The sequence below is a fragment of the Bos javanicus genome, chromosome 3 (genome assembly GCF_032452875.1).
Source record: "Bos javanicus breed banteng chromosome 3, ARS-OSU_banteng_1.0, whole genome shotgun sequence".
Lineage (NCBI taxonomy): Eukaryota > Metazoa > Chordata > Mammalia > Artiodactyla > Bovidae > Bos > Bos javanicus.
The window spans coordinates 112,908,069-112,935,286 of NC_083870.1; the positions used below are offsets into that span (position 1 = coordinate 112,908,069).

The window sequence follows — 27,218 nt, forward strand, 5'->3', positions numbered from 1 at the left end:
ACCCTTTTGCCCAGTGAAGGAACCTATCGACAAATGAAAAGGCCACCTACTGATGGCAGAAGATATCTACACACGATATATCTGATAAGGGATTAATATCCAAAGTATTCAAGGAGCTCGTACAACTGACCATTAAAACACAACTTGATTAAACACTGAGCAGAGGATCTGAATAGATGTTTTTCCAGAGAAGACACACAGATGACCAAAGACATGAAAAGATGCTCCACGTCACTGATTATTAGGGAAATGCAAATCAAAACCACAGGGAGTTGTCATTTCACACTTGTTAAAATAGCTATTATCAAAAAGACAACAAGTAACAAGTGTTGGTGAGGATGTGGAGAAAAGGGAACATCCATGCACTGTTAGTGGGACTGTAAATCGATTCAGCCACGGTAGAAAACAGTATGGAGATGACTCAAAAATTAATAATAGAACTACCATATGACCCAGCAATTCTACTCCTGGGTATTGATCTGAAGAGAACAAAAACACTAATTTTAAAGATATCTGCACCTCTACGCTCACTGTAGTATTTACAGCAGCCAAGATACAGAAGCGACTTAAGTGTTCATCAACAGATGAACCGATAAAGAAGATCTGTTATACACACACACACACTATGGAATAATTGCCATAAAAAAGAATGAAATCTTGCCATTTGAGACAACATGGATAGAACTCGAGAGTATTATGCTAAGTGAAATGAGTCAAAGACAAATACTGTAAGTGTATAAGATTCACTTATACGTGGAATCTAACAAACGAAACAAATGAACAAACACAACAAAATAGAAACGTACAGAAAATAGAGTGGGTGAGGGTTGGGGAAGGAAAGAAATAGGTAAGGGGGACTAAAAGGTACAGATTTCCAGTTGAAAAATAAGCGAGCCCTGGGTGTGACATGCACAGGGTGGGGAATGCAGTGAAGAGTGAGAGGAGTGAAGTTGCTCAGTCACGTCTGACTGTCTGTGACCCGCGGGACTGTACAGGCTCCTCCATCCATGGGATTCCCCCGGCAAGAATACTGGAGTGGGTTGCCATTTCGTTCTCCAGGGGATCTTCCCGACCCAGGGATGGAACCCAGGTCTCCCGTATTGCAGGCAAACTCTTTATCGTCTGAGCCCCCAGGGAATCGGACCGTAGTGAATCCCTATGTAACACTCCTGTACGGTGGCATGCTGTAACCAGACTAAGCCAAAACACTTTAGGTGACCATTCTGAAATGTATAGAAGAACCAAATCAGTACGTTGTGTAACAGGAACTAATGCAGTGTTGTAGATTAATTATATATCAAAAACAAAAAGCTTATAGAAAAAGAGATCAGACTACGGTTAACAAGCCCAGGGTGGGGTGGGATGAAGTACAGGGATGGGGAAAGGGAATTGACTGAAGCAATCAAAAGGCAGACACTTCCAGTAATAAGATGTAATGTATAATATGATAAATATAATTAACACTACTGTTAATTACATGTTATATATGAAAGTTAAGAGAGTAAATCCTGAGTTCTCAGTGTAAGGAACATTTTTTTCTTTAGTTTTTTAGAGTTGCATCTAATGAGATGACAGAGGACCACTAAACTTACTGTCCACTCTCTGATGATAAGAAGGGGCTTGTGCAAGTTTCCTGGCAGGAGGGACTGGCTGTGGGGAAACACTGGGTCTTGCTCTGGTGCAGGGCTACGCTCAGCAAATCTTTAATCAAATGTTCTGCTGATGGTGGGGTTCGTGCTCCCTCCCTGTTATTTGTTTGGCCTGAGGCAGCCCAGTCTTGGAGTCTACAGACTCTATGGTAGAAAAGGCTGAGCCAAAGCAGAAACAACTCCCAGCTGTGGATGTGTCTGGTGGTGAAAGTCAAGTCTGACGCTGTAGAGAACAATCCTGCATAGGAACCTGGAATGTTAGATCCATAAATCAAGGTAAGTTGGACGTGGTTAAGCAGGGGATGGCAAGAGTGAACATCGACATCTTAGGAATGCAGTGAGCTAAAATGGATGGGGGTGGGCAAATTAATTCAGATGGCCATCATATCTACTACTGTGGACAAGAATCCCTTAGAAGAAATGGAGTAGCCCTCTTAGTCAACAAAGGAGTCCAAAATGCAGCACTTGGGTACAGTCTCAAAAATGACAGAATGATCTCGTTTCCAAGGCAAACCATTCAATATCACAGTAATCTGAGTCTATACCTCAAGCACTGATGCCAAAGAATCTGAGGTTGAATGGTTCTATGAAGACCTACAAGACCTTCTAGAATGAACACCAAAGAAAGATGTCCTTTTCATCATAGGGAACTGGAATGCAAAGTCATGAAGTCAAGAGATACCTGGAGTAACAGGCAAGTTTGGCCTTGGAGTACAAAATGGAGCAGGGCAAAGGCTAATAGAGTTTTGCAAAGAGAACTCACTGGTCATAGCAAACACCCTCTTCCAAAAACACAAAAGAAGACTCTACACATGGACATCAGCAGATGGTCAACACTGAAATCAGATTGATTATTTTCTTTCCAGCCAGAGATTGAGAAGCTCTATACAGTCAGAAAAAAAACAAGACCGGGAGCTGACTGTGGCCCAGATCATGAACTCCTTATTGCAAAATTCAGACTGAAATTGAAGAAAGTATGGAAAACCACTAGACCATTCAAGTATGACCTAAGTCAAATCCCTTATGATTATACAGTGGAAGTGACAAATCAATTCAAGGGATTAGATCTGATAGACAGAGTGCCTGAAGAACTATGGACAGAGGTTTGTAACACTGTACAGGAGGCAGTGACTAAAACAATCCCAAAGGAAAAAAATTGAAGAAGGCAAAGTGGTTGTCTGAGGAGGCCATACAAATAGCTTAGGAAAGAAGAGAAGTGAAAGGCAAAGGAGAAAGGGAAAGATATACCCAACTGAAAGCAGAGTTCCAGAGAATAGCAAGGAAAAATAAGAAAGCCTTCTTAATTGAACAATATAAAGAAATAAAGGAAAACAATAGAATGGGAAGGACTAGCGATCTCTTCAAGAAAATTGAAGACACCAAGGGAACATTTCATGCAAAGATGGGCACAATACAGGGCAGAAATGGTATGGACTAACAGAAGCAGAAGAGATTAAGAAGAGGTGACAAGAATACACAGAAGAACTGTATAGAAAAGGTCTTAATGACTTGGCTAACCATGATGGTGTGGTCGCTCACCTAGAGCCAGACATCCTGGAGTGTGAAATTAAGTGGGCCTTAGGAAGCATTACTAAAAACAAAGCTAGTGGAGGTGATGGAATTCCAGCTGAGGTATTTCAAATCCTAAAAGATGATGCTATTAAAGTGCTGCATTCAATATGCCAGCAAATTTGGAAAACTTACCAAAATTTGGCCACAGGACTGGAAGAGGTCAGTTTTCATTCCAGAAAGGCAATGCCAAAGAATGTTCAAACTGCTGTACAATTGCACTCATCTTACATGATAGCAAAGTAATGCTCAAAATCCTTCCAGCTAGGCTCCAAGAGTACAAGAACTAAGAACTTCCAGATGTACTAGCTGAATTTAGAAAAGACAGAGGAATCAGAGATCAAATTGCCAACATTTGCTGGATCATATAAAAATCAAGAGAATTCCAGAAAAACTTCTGCTTCACTGACTACCTAAAGCCTTTGACTCTGGATCGCAACAAAATGAGGAAAATTCTTAAGGAGATGGGACTAACATACCATCTTACCTGTCTCCTGAGAAACCTGTATGCATGTCAAGAAGCAACAGTTAGAATCTGACATGGAACAACAGACTAGTTCACAATTGGGAAAGGAGTATGTCCAGGCTATATATCGTCACCCCACTTATTTAGCTTATATGCAGAGCACATCATGTGAAATGCGGAGCTGAATGAATCACAAGCTAGAATCAAGATTGCCAGGAGAAATAACAACCTCAGATATACAGAAGACACCACCATTATGGCATAAAGCAAAGAGGAACTAAAGGCTTCTTGATGAAGATGAAAGAGGAGAGTGAAAAAGTTGGCTTTAAACTCAACATTCAAAAAACGAAGATCATGGCATCCATTCCTATCACTTCATGGCAAATAGATGGGGAAAAAGTGGAAACAGTGGCAGATTTTATTTTCTTGGGCTCCAAAATTACTGTGGACAGTGACTGCAGGCATGGAATTGAAACATGCTTGCTGCTTGCAAGAAAAGCTATGACAAACCTAGACAGCGTGTTAGAAAGCAGAGCTATCACTTTGCTATCCAAAGTCCATACAGAACCAAAGCTGTGGTTTTCCAGTAGTCATGTATGGATGTGAGAGTTGGAACATAAAGAAGGCTGAAAAGAAAGAAAGCGAAGTCGCTCAGTCGTGTCCGACTCTTTGCAACTCCATGACTGTAGCCTACCAGGCTCCACAGTCCAAGGAATTTTCCAGGCAAGAGTACTGGAGTGGGTTGCCATTTCCTTCTCCAGGGGATCTTCCTGACCCAGGGATCGAACCCGGGTCTCCCACATTGCAGGCAGACGCTTTACTGTCTAAGCCACCAGAGGGGTCAAAGAAGGCTGAATGCTAAAGAGATGATGCTTTCGAATTGGGCTGGATAAGACTCTTGAGAGTCCCTTGAACAGCAGGCAAATCAAACCAGTCAATCCTAAAGGGAATTTCCCAACCCTGAACATACACTGGAAAGACTGATGCTGAAGCTGAAGCTCCAATACTCTGGCCACCTGATGCGAAGAGCCGACTAATTGGAATCGACCCCGATGCTGGGAAAGGTTGAAGGCAAAAGGAGAAGGGAGTGGCAGAGGATGATGAGATGGTTAGATAGCGTCACAGACTCAATGGACATGAATATGAGCAAACTATGGGAGATGGTGAAGGACAAGGAAGCCTGGCGTTCTGTAGTCCACGGGGTCACGAAGAGTCAGAAACAGCTTAGCGATGAACAGCAACTACTGTGGTCGTTATTTCATGATGCGTGGAAGTCAAATCATACACCTTACACTTATACAGTGAAGTGTGTCGATTACATCTCAAATAAAACTGGAAGGAAAAAAAGGTGAGTGATGGTGGCTCTGTCTACAGTGGTGGAGCCCCTGGGTCTCTCAGGTAGGAGGGATGGCCACCTACAGGGGGCTTCTCCCTGGGTTCTAGAACCTTCCACATGGTTGCTTTGGGTGGCAAAGCCTGCTGGGATTTCCTCAGTCCAGCTCCACCTGCCTCGTGGAGATCTCCTGACCATGCATCTTCGCTTCTGGTGGGGCACGTGGTTCTTTATGTCGTCTCACCAGTATCCTGTGAGAAGCTGGGAGGAGTCCCATAGGATGACTAGACACTACTAACATCAGTTTCATTAAAAAAAAAATAAAACTCCTATGGCCTTGCTTACAAATGCTCATGAGTCACAAGTGGTGTCAGACGCTAAAACCATCTCTCCTGAGTCTGCTGGGCAGGACGCAGTGGACCCTGGGTGGCGCTTCAAAAATCGAGCGTCATCAAGGCTTCTCAAGGAACAAAGGCATCATACCACCTGAGCCTGCGTCTGACGAACCTGGTCGGGGGCTGGTCTCAGCCTTGGCCATTACGTGTGTGCACAGTTTGCAGTTGTGCCTTTTAAATAAATGAGAAGAACGAACGTTTCTACAGAATCTCGCACTGGCGAGCCAAGAGCTAAAGACAGTCAGGACTGCGACTAGGAACAAGCTCAAGGGCGGGCTTGAAGGAGCATGTGAGTGGGGAGACTGGGGAAACGGGCGTGAGAGGATAAAGATGACTGAGCTGGATTGAACAGGGACTTCCCTGGCAGTCCAGTGGTTAAGACTTTGCCTTCTAATGCAAAGGGTGCGGGTTCGACCCCTGGTGGAGCAGCTAAGAACCCACAGGCCTCATGGCCAAAAACCCAAAACATTAAATGGAAGCAGCATTGTAGGAAATTCATTAAAGACTTTAAAAACAGCCCACATTAAAAAAATCTTAAAAGAACTGATCCAACTCTCTGTATATAAAGCTATATATATATATATGACTATATATATATATATATCCAACACCTACATTTCCTAGCTTCTCACTTCTATTACTGTTCGTGTTTTATGGATTATTTGTCCCTGTTAGCCACAAACTATTAAGTGACTCTGTGATCCTGCCTCAGCCTACCTCACAGGCAGAGTCTGCCTGAACCATCGGATGAAGGCGAAAGAAGAGACACAAGTCCTAGATTTCCACACCATTTCAGGAGGGGTGGATATGCTGAGGGCTTTCAGAGCCCCACTCACCCAAGGTTCAGGCGAAAATTCGAAATAAAGACGTGCAAGTGAAAAGTAAAGCACAGATGAATAGAGCCAGTTCACGGTCACAATGAATTCAGCACCACCGACCGTATCGGTGCTCACACGTGCCATGGAGATTCTCCACAATAACAAGCAAGAGTTTAGAGAATGCAGTCTTCCTGTCTACAGAAACAACAACGTGGAGAACACTCAACACCGGGGTTGAGCTATCCTAGGAGCTAACTAGGTAGTTTTTGTTGCCTGTGCTTCCCCAGTGGCGCCAGCGGTAAAGAACCTGCCTGCCAATGCAGGAGACTTAAGAGACATGGGTTCGATCCCTGGGAGAGGAAGATCCCCTGCAGGAGGAAATGGCAACCCACTCTAGCATTCTTGCCTGGAGAACCCCATGGACAGAGGAGCCCGGCGGGTTCCTCTGGGGACCAACCATCGGGTCGCACAGAGTTGGACACGACTGAAGTGACGTGGCATGCACCCACGCATGTGAAATAATGTGAATTTTCCTGCATGTCGGGGATAGAGGTACCCTGCCAGTAACTCCTCTGATGAACCAGCCTCACCCCAGAGAGAATGCCTCACCCACGCTGGTTAAAACACCCGCTCGTTCTGACCGGAAGCTCTCAGCCCGGGCAGCCTGTTACCTCCTGCAGCCTGATCTCCTCCGGCTGGAGGATGTCCAGCACCCCGCTGCTCTGAATCTCCGGGAGATCCTGCCAGAGGTTGAATCTCGAGTGGGGGTTGCTGAGCAGGCAGATCTGGGGCAGGGCCTTCCTCTCGGGTGGGCTTGCTGGCTCCTCCTCCTCCTCCCCTTCATCTTCCTCCGGAGCCTCCTCGCTGGATGGGCACCCGTCAGCAGCGCCTTGTATTTCTGCATCCTGTTGCCTCCTGGTCTCAATCTCTTGGAGAGTTGATTTATCTCGGTATTCCTGATACAGGAGCCCTGAAATCAAATCAAACCGTTTTGAAGACACGATAGAGATTTCAGATACGGAGCTTTCCGAATCGCTAAGTCACAGCTTTTGATTCCTGAAAGTGAAAGAGTTAAAGTGTCCGTCGCTCAGTCCTGTCTGACTCTTTGTGACCCCATGGACTGTAGCCCGCTAGGCTCCTCTGTCCATGGGATCCTCCAGGCAAGAACACTGGAATGGGTTGCCAGTCCCTTCTCCAGGGGATCTTCCTGACCCAAGGATCGAACCCAGGTCTCCTGCATGGCAGGCAGATACTTTACCATCTGAGCCACCAGGGATCAAGGGCAAATAAATGCTTTGCCTATGAAAACACAAAGAAAGCCAGACCCCTACAGGTCTCAGGGAAGGGCCACTGAACGAACTGCCACTGTCTTCATTTCTTGGGAAGGATCTGCACACGTAAGTTTATTTTTTCTTTCTAACAAGGAATAAAGAAATCACTGAATAGAATCAAAATCCAGTCGCACAAATAAATGCTTTTCACATCCATAACCAGCAAACAACAAGGATCTAGAACTTGTCATGTTAATAACCAACGTGTACAGAGTCAATGGAAATGGCCTGGTTATGTTTCAGCATCCCAGCAGGATGCTTCTCAAAGCCTTAAATGCTTCAGTATTAAAACTCAAGTCTATTCATCGGTGAAATGGGAGTCGTTGTAAATTCTCATTTTGAAGGAAAAAAAAAAAACCAATATTTCACCAACCTTATGATTCAAAAGGGAAACATTCCTTTTTTTTTTTCTTTCGTACTTTTAGATTTACTTCCCTGATCTGAAATAAGTGCCTTCTGAGTCTCCAAGGAGATTTAGGGGTACAGAGGAGTCAGTAAAAATGCAGCACCTCCACGGGGAAAAATTCCTTTTCGGATGTCCTGGCCACAGGGCGAGGGATGGTCTCCCCACAGAGGAGCAGCAGAAAGTTTCAGGGGCAAGAAGGCTCCCGGCCCAGGGAGAGGGGAGGCGGGGCTGCCCTGCTGGCAATGAGGCTGGGAAGAGAAGAGGGTTACCCCAAGGGTTTTATCTATCCTGTGGGCAAAAGGCAAGCCCCAGGGAGGGGAAGCCCCTTAGGCAAGCAGCTCTGGTCTTCATCGTAGGAGGCCCTCGGACAGGAAGAAAGAAGCCGTGCCCATTTTCCAGGGGAGCCGTGATGCAGGCCCGCACACCGTGGTGGGGGAAGGATGGGGCCGTGTGCCTGATTCAGGGATAGTTACAAGGTGTAAGACGGGGCCTGGTGATTGGCTGGTGCTGGGCAATGAGTGATATTCGGGTGACTAGTTGGCAGAGGAGGTCTGGTGGCCCTATTCAGGAGATGGGGAACATTGGGAGGAGGGTCTGACTGGGGATAGGGTGGTGGAGAGATGCAGGTCCACCTGATGGCCAAGCAGGTGGAGAGAACCGGTAGGCAGCTGGACTGGTCTGGAGCCTGGGAGAGCAGCTGGGGCCCTTGATATTTCTATCTATAAAAACAAAGATGGGGACCTCCTTGGTGGTCCAGTGGCTATGACTCCGCGCTCTCAATCAGGGGGCCCAGGTTCAATTCCTGGTCAGGGAACTAGATCCCACGTGCTGCAACAAATATCAAAGATCCTGTGTGCCACAGCTAAGACATGGCACAAACTGCCCCCACCCCCCCAAAAAAGATGATTTTCCTGGGAAAGTTCTAACAGGGATAAGTTAGAATACTTAGAATATTAGAATATTAATTATTCTAATTAAGTAGAATATTCTAATAATTATTCTTAATACTTTTTTAAGCTGGATAAGTATACTACTTGTAAAGCACTTTCTCATGCAATGCAATATAAATATTACCTATTATTCCTTCTTTAATTGCTAAGTACATCTAACCTGAAGAAAAAAGGAAAGGAAAAACAGACCCTCTTCTAAATCCTGAAAAATGGCTGGATAAATTATACTCATAGTTTATAAATAATAGGAACCCAATAAATTATGTGTGGGTTAAATTACTTGGCTTCTTATGCTCCATAATGCTAAATTATACATCCTTTATGATTAGTATAGCTTTACTTTAAAAAAATTATGTGATTTTACATTAGAATCTAGCAGATTACAACAAGGAGTTAATTTGACAAAGGAATGAAAAAGAAAATCTAAATCTATGCTAAATGCAACGCAGATTGAACTGTAATGGTAGAGGTTTAAAGTCACTACACAAACGGTTCAGTGATGAGCATAAGACATAACTATTGTTGGCAACATTGTATCAATTAATCTTCTGTGATTTCAATACTATTTTTATGGAGGTTTAAAAGAAAAGACTCTGATGCTGGGAGAGATTGGGGGCAGAAGGAGAAGGGGATGACAGAGGATGAGATGGCTGGATGGCATCACCGACTCGATGGACGTGAGTTTGAGTGAACTCCGGGAGGTGGTGATGGACAGGGAGGCTTGGCGTGCTGCGATTCATGGGGTCGCAAAGAGCAACTGAGCGACTGAACTGAACTGAAAGAAACCAGGGGAACTTCCCTGGTGGTCCAGTGGTTAAGAATTTGCCTGCCAATACAGAGGACATGGGTTTGATCCCTGGACAAGCTGCTTTTATTTATTTATTGCTTTTTATATGTGGCTGCTTGAGAATGTGAGGCATGGAGCTATGGCAGCCATCTGGTGACATGAAGCCCAAATGCTAAGAATGGAGGAGAGAAAGCAGCTAGGTGAGTGTTTGACTTGAACCAACTCTAGAACTTTCTTCCTCATTCCTAGACCCATTAAAACAGAATACTTTCATTCTTTCATGTCATTTTCTTTTAAGCTGGATATTCTAGTACACTCAGCCAAAGACTCCCAATACAAGTAATTTTTAGCATTTTCTTAAAACTTTATACTTCTTTCTGAAGCCTTCAGCACTTGAATTTAAATACCAGTTTTCCTGGAGTTACTGTGATTACAAAGGATTATCTGACACACTGTGTAACCATTTTTTTTTGGTAATGTGTTTATTTTTATTGGCCTTAAAATTCAGATTACAACAGAAACAAAGTAGATGTAACTGAAGAACTAGATTAGCTGATCAAAGTTTTGTATCTGAGATATACTGCTGATGCATCATGTTTTTCAATTTTGTACATTCATTAAGCAAAGTTAACTTTACCTGTAAAAGCCTGCACCTGGAATTATATCCAAGCGGAATTAGAAGGCTCAGTCCTCATCTCTCCTAATTAAAATGATCTGTATCGGGCTGGCCATGCTGCCTGCAGGAGGAGGATAAGCAAGGCTCCCGGAGTCCTTCAAAATCTTTCTTTTTGAAGAGAATCTTTTCTTTTTCTGTGAATTCTTCAGATAGAAACTTCCAAAGGGCAGGGAATTTTAATTTTTAGTGAGGACCTCCTAGGCCCCAAGCATTTGCTAGGTGCCAGAGGAAGGCAATGGCACCCCACTCCAGTTCTCTTGCCTAGAAAATCCCATGGACGGAGGAGCCTGGTGAGCTGCAGCCCATGGGGTCGCTTGGAGTCGGACACGACTGAGCGACTTCACTTTCACTTTTCACTTTCATGCACTGGAGAAGGAAATGGCAACCCACTCCAATGTTCTTGCCTGGAGAATCCCAGGGACGGGGGAGCCCGGGGGGCTGCCGTCTCTGGGGTCGCACAGAGTCGGACATGACTGAAGCGACTTAGCAGCAGCAGCAGAGACAACCACAGGACACACACGCATGTGTGCACATGCAAACACACACACGCACAATCACAGGGCCTCGGGGTCTATGATCTTCAGGGCCACCAGCAATGACAACTGTATACCACGCCACACACAGTCCTGGCATCATTCTGTCCTGGCCTGAGTGGGAGCCACCTCAGTCCAACACAGTGGTGCATAATTGCCCAGCATCTTCCCACTTTCCTCCCCTCTTAACTCTGCGTCTTTAGGAACATGTTGTCCTCTCCTGATACCTGGCAAAGAATCCCCTTCATTCACTGAGCTAAGTGGGAGCAGCTGGCCTCTTGTAGGAATCTGCTTGGCATAGGCCTCAAGTCGAGGACGAAGAATGTGAGAAGGAGGCAGCCTTGGCCCTGCGTGTTCAGCACATCTGTTGAGCACCTACCCAGGATCCAGCCCAGAAGCCGGAAACACATATTCACCATGACACCAGCCCATGGTGGGAGAAACGCCTGAGGATGTCAGTCTCCACTGTTCACCACAGCAGGAAACCCAGGGCCAGGAGGAGCGCAGTACCCCAGTTCAGGGTTTCCAACTCCCAGCCTTGAGCTGATGCCACTGGCTCTCCAGGAAGGAGGTCTCCGCACGCCCACGCTGCAGAAGGGAGCCTCTCTCTCCGTGATTCGAGGCACGGATCTCCCCACCCCCACCCCGATTTCCTTCCTAGTTCTGACGTTGATCCTAGCCAGAGATATCCCTTTCTAGAGGGTGGGAGTCAAGGCTCCCAGCGTATGCTGAGGCCGCAGTGGCCCTCCTGGCTATAAAGGGCAACGTGACCAAGGTGGGACAAAAGGATTTTCGTGGGTGCCTGTCCTCAGAACAGTGCCTCTCCATTTGCCCCAGCAAACAAAGGGAAAAGCCACCACCACCCAGCCCCACATGCAGGGGGCTGGGAACAAAAGCCCTGGAGTCTGGCGAGGCTTAACTGTAGTGCTCCACCCTCAGCTTTGCAGGGGCTCGGCTCCTCCCAGCGTTCAGTCCAGAAAAACCCCAACCAGGGGAGGAGGGAACTTGCCTGAAAAGTCTCCTAAACGCTGGTGTGCCAGGGCAAAGGAAGCCCCCTTCTACCAGAGACATTTTGTGTCTGCCCAAGTGTTTGGCATGAGGGACAATGATGATCAATTTAGGGAAGGACATTTTCAAGTCAAAATTTTAATTCCAATGAATAAACTCTCCTCTGACAACACCAAAGAGCAGACAAGATCTCAAGGCCATCCCGTTCCCCACGTTACCCACTCACGGCCCCGTCTGGTGAGGACAATGAGAACTAGTTCGACGTCATCGACAGTTCTTGACTTTTAAATGAAAGTGGTTGGGTTCTTGGGACGCCACGCCTTCTCCACCATCTGCTTTCACAGAGTCTCAGCTGCAGCTGTGTGGCAGCTGGACAGGCAGGCTGTGCCCCAGACTTCCAGCCACACTCTGGACAGGCAGGTGGAACCAGGCTTCTCTCCCTAACCCGTGGAGTGAGGGTGGGGGCCTCTGAGGCTTCTCTCTACTGTACCTCTCCTCCCGGGAGCAAAGTTGTTCACTGCTTCTCCTTCCAGAATGGCTCCAGTCAGCCTGACTGTCTGCAGAGACCCGCGCCCGCACTCCCGCCCCCTGCAGACTCCTCTCTCTTTCCAGGTCTACCCCAGGCCCCTGGGATGGCCAGGGTGGCTCACCGAGCCCTCCCTCCTGCATGGCCCAGAAGCACTTCACCCCTGGACGTGCTGGCAGAAGAGATAAGAGGACAGAGAGCCCTCCTCGCCCAGGAAAGAGCTGAGCAAGTACACCTGTCCAAGGGAGCAGGAAAGAAACACATTTGCTCAAGCCCAATTATACAGCTTACTAGTAACATGCGGCAGTTTTGCCTATGGAACCATTAGAGCCAAATACGTTAATAACCTTCCTCGTCAGGTGCGTTTTGCCCAGGTGAAACGCAACTGCATTCCAGGAGCAGGGGAACCCGGAGCCCACCAGGAGCTCCCCGTTTCCCCCCAGTGACGCCGCGCCACCGCCAGAGACACCCACCTATTTGTTCAATGAGGTTTCTCCAGGAGTCGGCGGGAATAGGGTGGATCATCTGCAAGGCCTCGGTGAGCGTGGTGGGGCTGTCTGCGAGGGCCGGGAACTCCTCGGGCGTGGCCCCATTTCCTGGGGTGGAGGACGACTCGCTGTAGGAGGGGCAGGGCGTGTTATTTTTAAGCAGCGACCCACCTCGGCCAGCCCGCGAGAGGCGTCCGCACGGGCGGCCCTGGCCAGCTGGACTCTGCCCGGGTTGTCCAGGCCGAGCGGCCGCAGCCGCCGCCGCCCCTCCCGGCCGAGCGCGCTCCACAGGCCCTTTTTGTCACCATACCAGGGCGCGACCGGGTGATTCATTCCCACCCCAGCCCGCCCAGACCTTCGTGTTTTCGGAGCTCGCGGGCAGGCGTCGGAAACTTGGCGCGCCCTGCCCGCTCCGCGGCGCCGCGCGGCCGCCCCGACGGGTCCCGCGGCCAGGAGCCCTGCGCGCACTGCGCACCCCGCGCCGCGCGCGGTCACACGGCCCCCTGTGCCCTCCGGGTAGCGACCGCCCCAGGGCCACGCGGCGCGGAGTCTGGGAGCCCAACGAGGCGCGTGCGCCCAGGGCGCCCGGGAGAGGGCGCGGGAGGCGGCCAGGACGGGGACCAGGGTGTCCGGCTGGGGTGCACCCCCGACCCCAGGCGGCGTGCCGGCACGACTAGGGACCGCGGGGGGCAGTGAGGGGCGGCGGGGTCCGCGGGGAGGGGTGCGGGGGACAGGCCGTTCGGGTAGGCGTCCCTGGCCGGAGACGCGAGTTGGGGCCACAGACGCGCAGCGGCGGCGCTCGGGGGTCGGCAAGGCCGCTCGTCCTCACCTGCCGGGCAGGTGTCCCGCCGCTGAGTCGCGCGCGTCGCTCTCCGAGGTGGAGCTGTCGTGGTCCACGGCGCAGGCGGCGTTGAAGGCTGCGGCCAGCAGCTCCATGAGGGCCGGCAGCCAGGCCGGCTCTGGGGCCGGGTCGGGAGCCGCGCTGGGGGCCCCGAGCCGGGCCGGGGGCGACGAACGGGCTCCGGAGCGGGGTCACCGCGCGCTCGGCTCGAGCCGGAGCTGCCGCCGCCGCCGCCGCCGCCGCCGAGCGCTCCAGCAGGCGGGCGGGCGGGCGCGCGCCTGGAGGCTCCCGGGGTTGCCACGGCAACGGGGGAGGCGGGAGGGGCGCGCGCGGCGGGGGCGAGGCCGGGCGGCAGCCGGGCAGGGGAGCCCGGACCTGTCGCGACCCGGGCCCACAGGGAGCCGACTGCGGCCCGGGACCTTCCCGCCGGATCCGCGCCTCCCTCCTCGGCCGCGGGCCTTGCCCCACCAGAGGAGACTTGGAGGGCAGGATGGGTGGGGGCCGGCGCGCTGCGGTCTTGGTCTTCTCGGCCCTTTCTCGACATCTAGCCAGACCTCGCCAGATAGCGGGGCGAGCTTGGAAGGTAGGGGCGAGGTGACCCTCTGCCCGGTTGGCCCTCGAACCCCCGCCTTGCCCACGCCGCACATCCTCTGTGGTCCTTCACAGGGACTGGCCAGGAGACCCCTGTCTCTGCTGCCCTGGGTCCAGCCCCGAGAGGGACCCTCGAGGGCGTCTGCTGCTGACCAGACTATGGAGAGGGGGCCAGCGCGGAGACTTCTCACGGAGGAGTCTGGCTGCCCCCAGGTACCCCGAGGCCTTGGCGGCCCGGGATGGGTACAGGGGAGCCAGAGGAGGAGAAGCAAAGTGTCTTCAATCCTCCACTCAGTTCCCCTGCCCACTCACACTGACTTTTGGAAGGGCTTCCGGGGTGGCTCAGTGGTAAAGAGAACTGCCCACCAAGCAAGAGATGTGGGTTCGATCCCTGGCTATGGAAGATCCCCTGGAGGAGGAAATGGCAACCCATTCCAGTATTCTTGCCTGGAAAATCCCATGGACAGAGGAGCCTGGCGGGCTACAGTCCATGGGGTCGCAAAGAGTCAGCCACGACTTAGCAACTAAACAACAACAGCCTCTGTGTTAGCTAGTTTAACTGGCTTAGGGATACAGAGAGCAAACATGGGGAACCAGTGGAGAGGAGTGCGAGCGGTCGGGTGTGAAGCAGAAATCTAGAGGGAACACTCCAAAACCCGACTCCAAGTCCAGCAAGACAAGTGGCTGCAGTCCCCGGAGCCCTTTTCTGCGCGCAGCCCGTGCCGCTCGTCGCTCCCCTGGGCAGTGTGGATGCCCGACAGCCGTCTCTGTGAGCCAAGACCAACCCAACTCTCCGGAGGGTACGTGGGGGCAGGGCAGTGCAGTGCAGACCAAAGTGGGAAATCTCCGCACCTTCCCCTGCACGGTCCTCCCACGGGGCATTTGTTTAAATTAACAAAGTCCCCGATGCAAATACTCCTGGTGGGAGGTGTTCATCGACTAGTTAGCCGTTTGGTATTAATTGGAGAAGGCAATGGCACCCCACTCCAGGACTCTTAACTGGAAAATCCCATGGACGAAGGAGCCTGGAAGGCTGCAGTCCATGGGGTTGCTGAGGGTCGGACACGACTGAGCGACTTCACTTTCACTTTTACTTTCATGCATTGGAGAAGGAAATGGCAACCCACTCCAGTGTTCTTGCCTGGAGAACCCCGGGGACGGGGGAGCCTGGTGGGCTGCCATCTATTGGGTCGAACAGAGTTGGACACGACTGAAGTGACTTAGCAGCAGTAGCAGCAGCAGCAAGCCAGCTGCCTAGAGCTCACAGCAAAGGTGAGAAAGCATTTTAGGGAGGGGCCTTCTTGCCTCAGTTCAGTTCAGTTCAGTTCCGTCACTCAGTCACGTCCCACTCTTTGTGACCCCAAGGACTGCAGCATGCTAGGCTTCCCTGTCCCTCACCAACTCCCAGAATCTATTCAAGCTCATGTCCATTGAGTCACTGATGCCATCCAACCAGCTCATCCTCTGTCGTCCCCTTCTCCTGCCTTCAATCTTTCCCAGCATCAAGGTCTTTTCAAATGAGTCAGATCTTCTTGCCTGGAGGGAACTAACTCCCCTACACAGACTACATCGGGTGCCCCTGGCGATCGGGCACATTCCACTCAACAATAGGTGTTCAGGCTGACACAAACCAGTTCCTATAGCTGCCCTGTAGCCCCATTCCCCTGGGAAGGGCCAGAAAGGACAGGTCTGGTCTCTTCTTGCCCTTAAGGCCCCAGGATATTTGCATGACAACCATCTGGTCATTTCTCTTTCCAGCCCAAGCCCCTCCCTTCCTTGACTCATTCTGAGTACCTCCAGACAGCCCTCTCTCGGAGCTCTGCACTTTCATCCATCAACTGGCCATCTCCACCAGAAGTCTGCTAAATACTCCACCAGTGCACACATTCCCCCTGCCAGATGCCTCCCCAGCCAACCAGGAGACCAGGCAGAACCCAGAGCCAGCCTTGAGTGCTCTTGTACGTCATGTCACCCCCCTGGTCAGTGCCTCACTGAGTCCCCTGAATCCCTAAAGGCTTTCAAAGCAGTCCCCTCTTTGGTACTTGGACACCCCCCGCCCCACACCTGCTCTGTTCAGGCTTCCCTTGTGGCTCAGCTGGTAAAGAATCTACCTGCAGTGCGGGAGACCTGGGTTCCATTTCTGGGTTGGGAAGATCCCCTGGAGAAGGGAAAGGCTACCCACCCCAGTATTCTGGCCTGGAGAATTCCATGGACTGTATAGTCCACGGGGTCGCAAAGAGGCAGACACAAATGAGTCACTTTCACTTTCACTCTTTCTGTCCAGCCTTCTCTCTGTCCCCCTTTTAACCTATGGGTCTGCTTTTGTCTCTTCTCTGCTTAACAAGCCTCTGTTGGGGTCCCAGTCCCTGTGGGTGAAGGCCACCTCCTGGCTCTGTAACAGGCTCTTTGCCAGGTATGCCACTCCTGGCCATCTTCCTCTGCTAGGACTCTGCCCACTCCACCCCCTAAGTCCTCACCCTTCCTGGTTGAGGCTCCCTAGGGCATCACCCCTGGGCCTTTAGCTCTGTGTACCCGGCGGCACCGCCTGGCACTCTATTCGAGGTGAATGGGGCTGTCCCTACACTGAGACATGCAGTGGTCTCCCTGGCGTCCTGGTGTCTTTCCTCGGGGTCCCAGGAGGTGCAGTGGGTGGGCAGTCACTGGGACCTGCTGCTTTGCGAAGTTTCAACGCCCCTGAAACTTGGTATAAAACTAAACGCAAGCTGGGAACACAGTGCTGCACCGAGGAGGAAAGATGCTTTATTTTAAAATCAGAAAACATTCAAGTGAAATTATGTATATTAAGATGAGTATAATAAAACCTTCCAATTGAAAAATAAGCTAAAAATATCCTTCTAATTATAAAATCAGTTTAGAAAGTCACTGAGTTCTGAAGGCATATCACCTGAAGCTACATTCCATTCCCCATGTTCTATTTTCTATCACACGTGGTGCTTACTGGGCAGGCTAGTATTAAAACCTCTATTTAACTGACATTTTGTTCTGAATCATTCACAGAATAAAGTGCCGGTAAGTATTTCACGTATTTATGCTCCATTAATCCGCAGTTGTTACCCTGTAAACGTTTGTGAAGGAATTAATGATATGTTTCTTAAAAAATTTTTTTAATTTTTATGTATTTTATCTAAAGATTATTTCTTACTTTGGGTTATAAAAGAAGTGGATTCTTTTTATGTAGCAACCTTAGCCTTCAGGAGTTCTCATTTAAATGTTTACAAACATAACATTTTATGTTTATGAAATGTTAACTTTATTCTGAGGGAGAATTGTTGGAAGCAGAAGGAAGCTTAGAAATGATCTGGTCCAGTTCTTATTTAGAAAAAGAAGCAGCAGAACCAGAGGGTTGAAATGACAAGCCCAAGATCCCAAAGCTGGCTAATGGTTGATTTTGGAAGTCTGTGCTAGTGAGTCAAGACTGAATTGTGTGGGATAAGGAACTGCAAATTTCTGTTTTCTTATTCTAAGTATTTTTAGGGGGACTTCCTTCGTGGTCCAGTGGTTGAGAATCCGCCCTCAGTGCAGGGGACTCCAGTTTGATCCCTTGTTGGGGAACTTGTTGCGATCCCACATGCCTCCGGGCAACTAAACCTGCGTGACACAACTAGAGAGCCTGTGCGTGGCAAGAAAAGACCCCACGCAGTCAAGTGAAAGAAATGAATCAGTAAATACTGTTCAAAACTGTAGGGTCATATGATATACCACCAGATGACTAAATGTCAAAATGCATCTGTATGCTTAAATCTAATAGGAAAGTGACTCTGTAGTGAGAAGACAATCCTCAAATATACACTTAAAATCTTCCAGAAACAGGTACTTGCTAACTCTTAATTAACTATATATTTTAAATCTATAAACACAATTTATTTTTGTCACTCTTAAGACTTTTTCAGTTGCCTTGAAAATCAACACATTTAAACCAGAGAGGCAGTGCCAGCGTCAATCCACAGAAGCTAAGTAGACCTCCCAAATTAGGACAATTAGGAAAAGGACAAGACATAGTTTCTCTCACTGCAGCTCCAAGAGAAGCCATTCAGTTCAGTCCAGTTGCTCAGTCACGTCTGACTCTTTGCAACCCCTTGGACTGCAGCATGCCAGGCTTCCCTGTCCATCACTAACTCCCAGAGCTTGCTCAAACTCATATCCAATGAGTCGGTGAGATAAGAAGGTTTACCCCCAAGAAGACTCTTCTGAAAGTAGATTGTTCTGTTGCATAGTTGGAACTATTTTACTGGTGATGTGGAGGTGGAGATTTTCCCTTGCTTTTTACCGTGGGGCTCATTTGTAAATGTAGGATCGTCACATGTTATAGAAATGTTTCAAACACAATCACTTTATCCCTGTTTATTAATCTTACCTAAAGAGAGGTATGGCCTTTTCCTTGGGCTCCTCGGAGGAGACCTAGCTAAGCCCCTGGAATTGGCTTGAGTGTCTTTGCTTACCCCGGGGCTGGGGTCACATCAGATAAGGTGGAGGCTTCGGGCCCTGTGACAACAGCTCAGCCTCCAGAGGGGCTGAAGATGGTGGCCAGCCACCTGGGTACCAGTCAGTTCTAGCTGACGGAGCCCCAGTAAAAACCCTGGGCGCCCAGGCTCAGAGGAGCTTCCTGGCGGGTGGTATTGTCACATACTGCTCCCTGGGGATGTTGGCTCTGTCTGCAGTTTCATAGGGACAAGACAACTGAAAGTTCCAAGTGGAACTTTTCCGGATGCTGTCCTGTGCATCTCTACCCTTGTCTGATTTAAAACTGTAGCTTTTCACTGTAATAAACCATAACCGTAAGTAATAGCTCTGAGTCCTTCTCATGAATTTTGGAACTGACGGAGGTCCTGCGGGCTGTCCCCAACGTTGCAAACCTTGAATCCAGCCCAGAGTACAGTGACTACGTTCCTCTTACAGCCTTCAGTTTTCTTCATCTCTTTTTCTCTCCCGCAGTCTGCCCCATACACAGCTGGCGGGTTGGTTTTCCTCAAACACATGTGTTTCCACCCATCTGCTGTCTTCAGTGAGCCCCCACCCCAGTACCTTGCCGGTACTTCCTTGCTAACAGAGTTAAGGTGCAGCCTGGAGTGGGGCTGCTGCTGAATGAGAGGAGATATTCACGATACCTATGACAAAGTTCTCCAAAATCAGCAAGGAAAAAGCAAGCAGAAATACTCAAATATTGGCAAGAGAAATGAATAGTCAGTTCTGCGAAGAAGACATCCCAAAGGCCGAAAGGGTGGGAAACAGTCTTTTTACCCTCATTACTAGTCAAAAAAGCATATAAAAGTCACAATGAGAAATCATGGCATCCATTCTGACCCAGGGAGCTGGGTCACCCCTGAGAGCAACCATGGCTCTGTCTTTGCTCTGCTTGCTCTGCCCCGTTATTACCCACTTTCGTGGTTCCTCTTCCCAGTGACCTGAGGTGTGGGGATGGGGCAGCTCTGAAGATATCATTTATCTCTGCATCTCCAGCATCCTGCCCATCCAGGAGGCTTCGGGAAACAGTCAGTGAATCAAAAAATATGGGGAAGTTGATAGGTGTTCTGTTGCCATCTTTATTCTGTAGTTATTGAGTATAGCTAATATTAGCATGCCCTTAGTATTACATCTTGCCCTTCTTTGGTTAATGAAGATATTTCTTTAACTGACCTCTTTGGGAACTAGCAGGCTTTTGGGGTTTGATGCCTCAAGTGTTGAGGCTGTAACTGACCTGCTGGGGCGAATCAAAAAACCTATGAAAACTGGATTCACTGTTTTGGTGAAGTGAGGAGCGTTTTGTTTTTGTTCTTTTTTGACATGGTTGCTAGGGTGGACGATTGTTATAGTTTTGCTTAAATAGGGAAAAACCTAGAGGGGTAAAGAGATGCATGCAAATATTTGTCTGGTTTAGGGAGATATGTGAGATGTGAGTGTTGGACAGGTTTTAGTGATCACGGGAAGCAGCCATTGTGGTCTTAGGGCTTAGCTGCCGAAGATTTGACATTGCTCTGTTGAATACATCTTTGGAATCAAAAATAGGCAGCCAAGCTTTGCTCCACTTCCAGGCACGAGAGGGGTCTGGTGAAATGTCAGAATTTCCAAAGCACTTTGATGATTCACGTGTCCCTAGTACCGTCCTTCAAAGGCTGAGACAAATAGTGGCCATATAGTCAATTATGAGATGCAGACAATTATATGGCCTTGATGGAAATGTATTTCTCAAAACAGGCTCCCCAAAATAACTCATGGGTAAAACACTATAATGCTTGTCTTTATCTGAAACTGTGGAACGTGAGAGAGGGCCTGGAATATGGGTCTGTTTGGAACATTACTAACCAAGGAGCCAGAAACACATGGGGTCTGAGGATTTTGATTGTGAGTGATGTCATATACTTTGACCAATAGGAGCATTTTGAAATAAGAGGGACCTAAGGGAAAATGTGGTTATTTCCAAAATATGTTGAGGATGAAATTTGGAGAAAATGAGATTGTGAGTTGCCTCTGTACACATCAGACACATGTTAGACTGTGGCCATTAGGGTTTATACACTCTTAGTTGGAACTCAAACTGTGAAAGCATTAATACCCTACTTCCTTCCATTTAAACATTTAATCATTTAAATCACTTTACAAATAATATAGTTAGATCTAATTTAGTTCTATATTAATTAGACCATTTTGTAAACTATAGTATGCTATACACATAGAAAATGATACTATTATTATTATTTGGAAGTCTGCACTTATTGTAATGGAGAATGCATTGCCTTAACTATTAACCAAATGTAGTAAAATTATTTAAGGTATGACACCAGAAAGAAAAAGATGTCCATTCATAAATAAAATAGGCTTGAAGGAAAAGCATGTTTTAATAGTTGACAAAATTAATAACTAGACATTATTCATACATTGTTCCTTGAAAATTGCAAATAATTGGATTTTAGAGAAATGCTTTCCTTAGCAAGAAGTAGAGCAAAAACTTCTTATTTCCTACTGAAACAAACCACCTTGCCCTTAACATCCACTAGAAAGAATGTTTTATGTTGAGTCACCAGGACTAAACGTTCAAGGATTTAGAGTCTCATAAAAAGACCAAGAGTTCTTTGGTAGAGACTGGTCACTTTACAAGAGCTATTACAGGCTTGGATGAGGTGTCCTACCAGATAGGGTGCCTGCTTCCAGGCCCTGACTGCCCATCACCATGTTGACAAAAATGCCTTTCATCCCAGGAATTCAAAGCTTTTGACTCCTGTTGGGAGTATCTATTTGAAGGCTCTGAAAATTTCAGAAAACTAAGATCATGGCATCTGGTCCCATCACTTCATGGGAAATAGATGGGGAAACAGTGTAAGACTTTATTTTTCTGGGCTCTAAAATCACTGCAGATGGTGATTGCAGCCATGAAATTAAAAGATGCTTACTCCTTGGAAGGAAAGTTATGACCAACCTAGATAGCATATTCAAAAGCAGAGACATTATTTTGCCAACAAAGGTCCGTCTAGTCAAGGCTATGGTTTTTCCAGTAGTCATGTATGGATGTGAGAGTTGGACTGTGAAGAAAGCTGAGCACTGAAGAATTGATGCTTTTGAACTGTGGTGTTGGAGAAGACTCTTGAGAGTCCCTTGGACTGCAAGGAGATCTAACCAGTCCATTCTAAAGATCAGTCCTGGGTGTTCTTTGGAAGGACTGACGCTAAAGCTGAAACTGCAGTACTTTGGCCACCTCATGCGAAGAGTTGACTCATTGGAAAAGACTCTGATGCTGGGAGGGACTGGGGGCAGGAGGAGAAGGGGATGACAGAGGATGAGATGGCTGGAAGGCATCACTGACTCGATGGACGTGAGTTTGAGTGAACTCCGGGAGTTGGTGATGGACAGGGAGGCCTGGCGTGCTGCCATTCATGGGGTCGCAAAGAGTCGGACACGACTAAGCGACTGAACTGAACTGAACTGAAATAAGGGAACTGGTGAGCACAGTGTGCAATAAAAAAAGGAATGTTATAATAAAGACAAAGCACGATATTTCAAAATCATATCAGATACACAGAAGTCAAAGAATTAAAAAACCGATCAGCCAGTGTTAGCCAAGCCTTGTGAACTCTTGTTTGCTCCTGGAGGTGGGCATGTGAGTTGATGCAACCTTTCTAGAGGGCATTCATTTCATAAATCTGCAAATGTTCATACTCTCTGGCAAAGAGATTGTACTTCTAGGAATGTATCATAATGAACTGTAGGAATCCATGTGAAAAGTTAGCAATAAGAATGTTTATTATGGTGTTATTTATCATAATGGAATAGTTGGAGTAGCCTAACTGTCTAATAATAGGAGATTGACCATTTAAACTTTGACATCTCTGTATACACTGCGATATTTAAAATGGATAATCAACAAGGACCGACTGTACAGCACAGGGAACCCCGGCCATTGTTGGGTGGCTGCCTGGATGGGAGGGGAGCCTGGGGGAGAATGGATACATACATATGTATGGCTGAGGCCCTTCGCTGTTCACCTGTACTATCGCAACATTGTTAATTGGCTATATTCCCATATAAAATAAAAAATTAAAAATAAATTATGACATGTCTCTAAAATAAAATATCATTAAAATTATATTTTTTTGCTGGAGCAGAGAACATACTTTTATTTATTCATTAAAAAAATATTCATTTATCGGGCTGCACCGTGTCTTAGCTGTGGCAGGCGAGATCTTCACTGTAGCACACACTTCGGTGCGCTTTAGCTGTTCCTTGGCAGGTGGGATCTTAGTTCCCCAGCCAGGGATCAAACCTGTGTCCCCTGCGTGCAAGGTGGATTCTTAACCACTGGACCACCAGAGAAGTCCCTAAAATGGTTTTTGAAAAATCTGGAAAGATGCCCATGATATACCGACTAGAAAAGTAGATTCCCAAACTGGATGGTAGTACAATCTTATTTTGTTTATAGAGTTAGACTTCATAGACTTTTAAACACACATATATGTTTGAAAAGGACTGGAAGAATATTTCATAGTACCAGTAGTTGATTGGTCAGATTCTGAGGGAATTTTCATCTTTTAACTCATATGTGTTTAAAAAAATTTTTTTTTGCAATAAATGTGTCACTTATGTAATAAGGGGAAAAAATGACTTGAAAACATCAATCCCTTAGTGTGCATACACTTAGAACATGAGTTTAAAGTGTTCATATGACCATAGGGAGTCCTGATGAAGTTGAAAAGGGGAGCTGAGTACAGTTCATTAGGGTACATTCTCTAGATTTACTTGGGGGAAAAACAACTCAATTCATTACATAAACCTATCTTTTAAAAAGCTCTTCAGTTTCCAAAGACTCACGAATTCAAGTTTTACAGTAGATTACTTCCTGGCATCTCTAAAATTAAAGCACTTACCTGATATTCTGATCTGCTGGGTTGTATAAATAGTCTTTTTCCCCCAGAAATCCCCCGTTACCTTCCACAAACCCACGTATACACTCCAAACCAGAATGCTGCTTTATTTTTTTCACTGAAGTCCTGGTCTCATTAAAGCAGTCATCAAAGGAATGACTGCCTCCAGTAAAAGGCAGTTCTCCTAACATCATGGCACCCCACTCCAGTACTCTTGCCTGGAAAATCCCATGGACAGAGGAGCGTGGTAGGCTGCAGTCCATGGGGTCACTAAGAGTCGGACACGACTGAGCGACTTCACTTTCGATTTTCACTTTCTACTTTCATGCATTGGAGAAGGAAATGGCAACCCACTCCAGTGCTCTTGCCTGGAGAATCCCAGGGACAGGGGAGCCTGGTGGGTTCCCATCTATGGGATCACACAGAGTGGGACATGACTGAAGGGACTTAGCAGTAGCAGCAGCAGCTCCTAACATCACAAGCCTTTCCCTGCCCTCCTGCATGGCTGTATCCCAAGTGCGCTGGCTTAAACCCCACCTCCTCCATGAAGCCCACCCTGCATCCCATCCCATGGCTAAGGATCTCCTGTAGCACTTCACCAGGGCTGCTCTTGAGGTGTGATCATTTTCTTGGAGAATGAGTTCTCTGTCCTCTTGGACTGTTCACGGAGACAGGACTCAGCCTGACTAATGCTTCCCTCCCCCCCAACTATGTCGGCAGAGACCTTGTGCATCCTGGACATTCAAGACATCATCGCCGAATGGAGGTGAAGTGGAGGAGGCTTGAAAGCACAGGCGTTCTTTTGGTCTCTTCCCAGTGTTTCTCAGTAAATTACAGTCAGAGAAATGTTCACAAACCCTTTCTTCAAACCTCCTCTCCTTGCTACTCCCTAAGCAAGTGAGTGTACTGGTAGCTGAAATACCATCATTTCCTGGGGGAAACAGCAGCTTGCCAGCAGAGAAGTGAAATTTCATTCTTGTTTCTTTACCTATTTGTTGTTCACCCCTCCCCTGAGCTGACCAGTTGATGCTTCTTTTCCTAATTTTAAACCCATGTCTCATTTTTTCCACACAGTGAAGATTGCATGCTAAATTATTGCTATTTCTAATGTGTTGCTCAGCCCTTGGAGTAGCTTTTATTTGTCACAGAGTCAGCGGGATCTCAAGGCTTGTTTCTTTGTTAGGCTCAGGGTAAGATGGTCCTTATTTGTCTCTCTTTTCTTCCTAACAATGAGGGTCTTTTGTAGGGAGTCTCAGAGGAGGGTCTTAAGCTCAGCATTCTTGCATTTGAAATTAGCATTTGTTCTTTAAAAAGAAGGAGACTCTAACCTGTCATCAGTTGAGTGTTTTCTGTAAGAAGTGATGGATTTTTACCAGGAGAGAGGAAAGCCTCGTTGACACTGTGAGTCAGAGAAATGACACAACAGAACTGGAAAATTCCTTCCTGTTGAGAGCACGTGAGCATACACAGTGTCCCTTCCTAACCCAAGGTCTCCGCTTCCTTCACAGGCTGTTAATCTCCATTGACTGTGTGTGTCTTAAAGACGGAGTGCACTAAAATTTCTGTTATGACCAACCTGAAAATCTTCAGGGGAAACAGGCGCTTGTGCATTGCTGATGGGAGAGCAAAACTGTCCCAGCTCATATGGAAGGGAACTTGCCCGTAACTAACGGAACCACACAAGTTCAATGGACCAAGTGTGTGCGTCTGTGCTCAGTTGCTTCAGTCGTGTCTGACCCTTTGCGACCCCATGAACTGTAGCCCACCAGGTTCCTCTGTCCATGGGATTTTCCCGGCAAGAATACTGGAGTGGATTGCCATGCGCAACTCCAGGGGATCTTCCTGATCCACGAATCAAAACCACATCTCCTGTGTCTCTTGCATTGAAGGCAGATTTTTTTTTTTTTAACTGTTGAGCCACCAGGGAAGGAGAAGGCGATGGCACCCCACTCCAGTACTCTTGCCTGGAAAATCCCATGGATGGAGGAGCCAGGTGGGCTGCAGTCCATGGAGTTGCTAAGAGTTGGACACGACTGAGTGACTTCACTTTCACTTTTCACTTTCATGCAATGGAAAAGGAAATGGCAACCCACTCCAGTGTTCTTGCCTGGAGAATCCCAGGGAAGGGGAGCCTGGTGGGCTGCTGTCTATGGGGTCGCTAAGAGTCGGACATGACTGAAGCGACTTGGCGGCGGCAGCAGCAGCACCAGGGAAGCCCTAGACTGTTTGTGTCCCCCTACAGACCCATCCAAAGAAGATGGAGAAGCTGTATACAGTCAGCAAAAACAAGACCTGGAGCCGACTGTGGCTCAGATCATCAGCTTCTCATAGTAAAATTCAGGCTTAAAGAAAGTGGGGAAAACAACTAGGCCAGCCAGGCATGACTTGAATCAAATCCCCCATGAATATGCAGTGGAGGTAATGAATAGATTCAGGGAATTAGATCTAGTTAACAGTGTGCCTGAAGAACTATGGATGGAGGTCTGCAATATTGTACAGGAGGCAGCGAACAAAACCATTCGAAAGAAAAGGAAAAGCAAGAAGGCAAAGTGGCTATCTAAGGAGGCCTTACAAATAGCTGAAGAAAGAAGAGAAGCAAAAAGTAGGGAGAAAGGACACAGTATATCCAGCTAAACACAGATTTCCAAAGAACAGCATGGAGAGACAAGAAGGCCTTCTTCAATGAACAGTGCATGAAACTAGAAGAAAATAAAAGAAGGGGAAAATCTAGAGATCTCTTCAGGAAAATCGGAAATATCACGGGAGCATTTGGCCCAAAGATGGGCACGATAAAGACATAAATGGTAGAGAAACTAGTAGACACTAAAGAGATCAAGAAGAGATGGAAAAAATACATGAAAGAACTCTACAGAAAAGATCCAAATGAACTGGGTTACTACGATGACGTGGTCAACCACCCAGAGCCAGACATTCTGGAGAGCAAAGTCAAGTGGGGACTAGGAAGCACTGCTGTTAATAAAACTAGTGGATGCGAAGGAATTCAGTAGAACTATTCGAAACCCTAAAGAATGATGCCATCAAGGTGTTGCATTCAATATGTCAGCAAATCTGGAAGACCCAGCAGTGGCCACAGGACTGGAAAAGGTTAATCCTCGTCCCAATTCCCAAGAAGGGTAGTACTAAAGACTGTGCTAACTGTCGGACAATTGCATTCGTCTCCCATGCTAGTAAGGTCATGCTTAAAATCTTGCAAGCTAGGCTTCAGCATTATGTGAACCAAGAAAGTCCAGATGTCCAAGCTGGGTTTAGAAAAGGAAGAGGAGCCAGAGATCAAATTGCCAACATTCATTGAATCACAGAGGAAGCTAGGAAATTCCAGAAAAATATCAACCTCTGTTTCATTGACTGTGCCAAAGCCTTTGACTGTGTGGGTAATAATAAACTGTGGAAAGTTATTAAAGAGGTGGGAATACCAGATCATCTTACCTGTCTCCTGAGAAACCTGTATGCAGGTTAAGA

At 47.5% G+C, this 27,218-nt stretch overlaps 1 protein-coding gene across 4 annotated transcripts in view; it reads right to left on the reverse strand.

Annotated features, from left to right (window-relative positions):
* Positions 1-27,218, reverse strand: part of NGEF (neuronal guanine nucleotide exchange factor) — a 128,146-nt gene that overhangs the window by 34,290 nt on the left and 66,638 nt on the right. For 3 of the 4 annotated variants that reach the window (XM_061412643.1, XM_061412641.1, XM_061412642.1), the window contains 2 exons: positions 12,921-13,063; positions 6,902-7,200 (listed from right to left, as the gene is read on the reverse strand). In XM_061412643.1, coding sequence (XP_061268627.1) covers positions 6,902-7,200; positions 12,921-13,063 — 442 coding nt within the window. Of the gene's footprint in view, positions 1-6,901; positions 7,201-12,920; positions 13,064-13,764; positions 15,550-27,218 lie in introns of all 4 variants that reach the window. The other variant, XM_061412644.1, reaches the window with a different exon arrangement.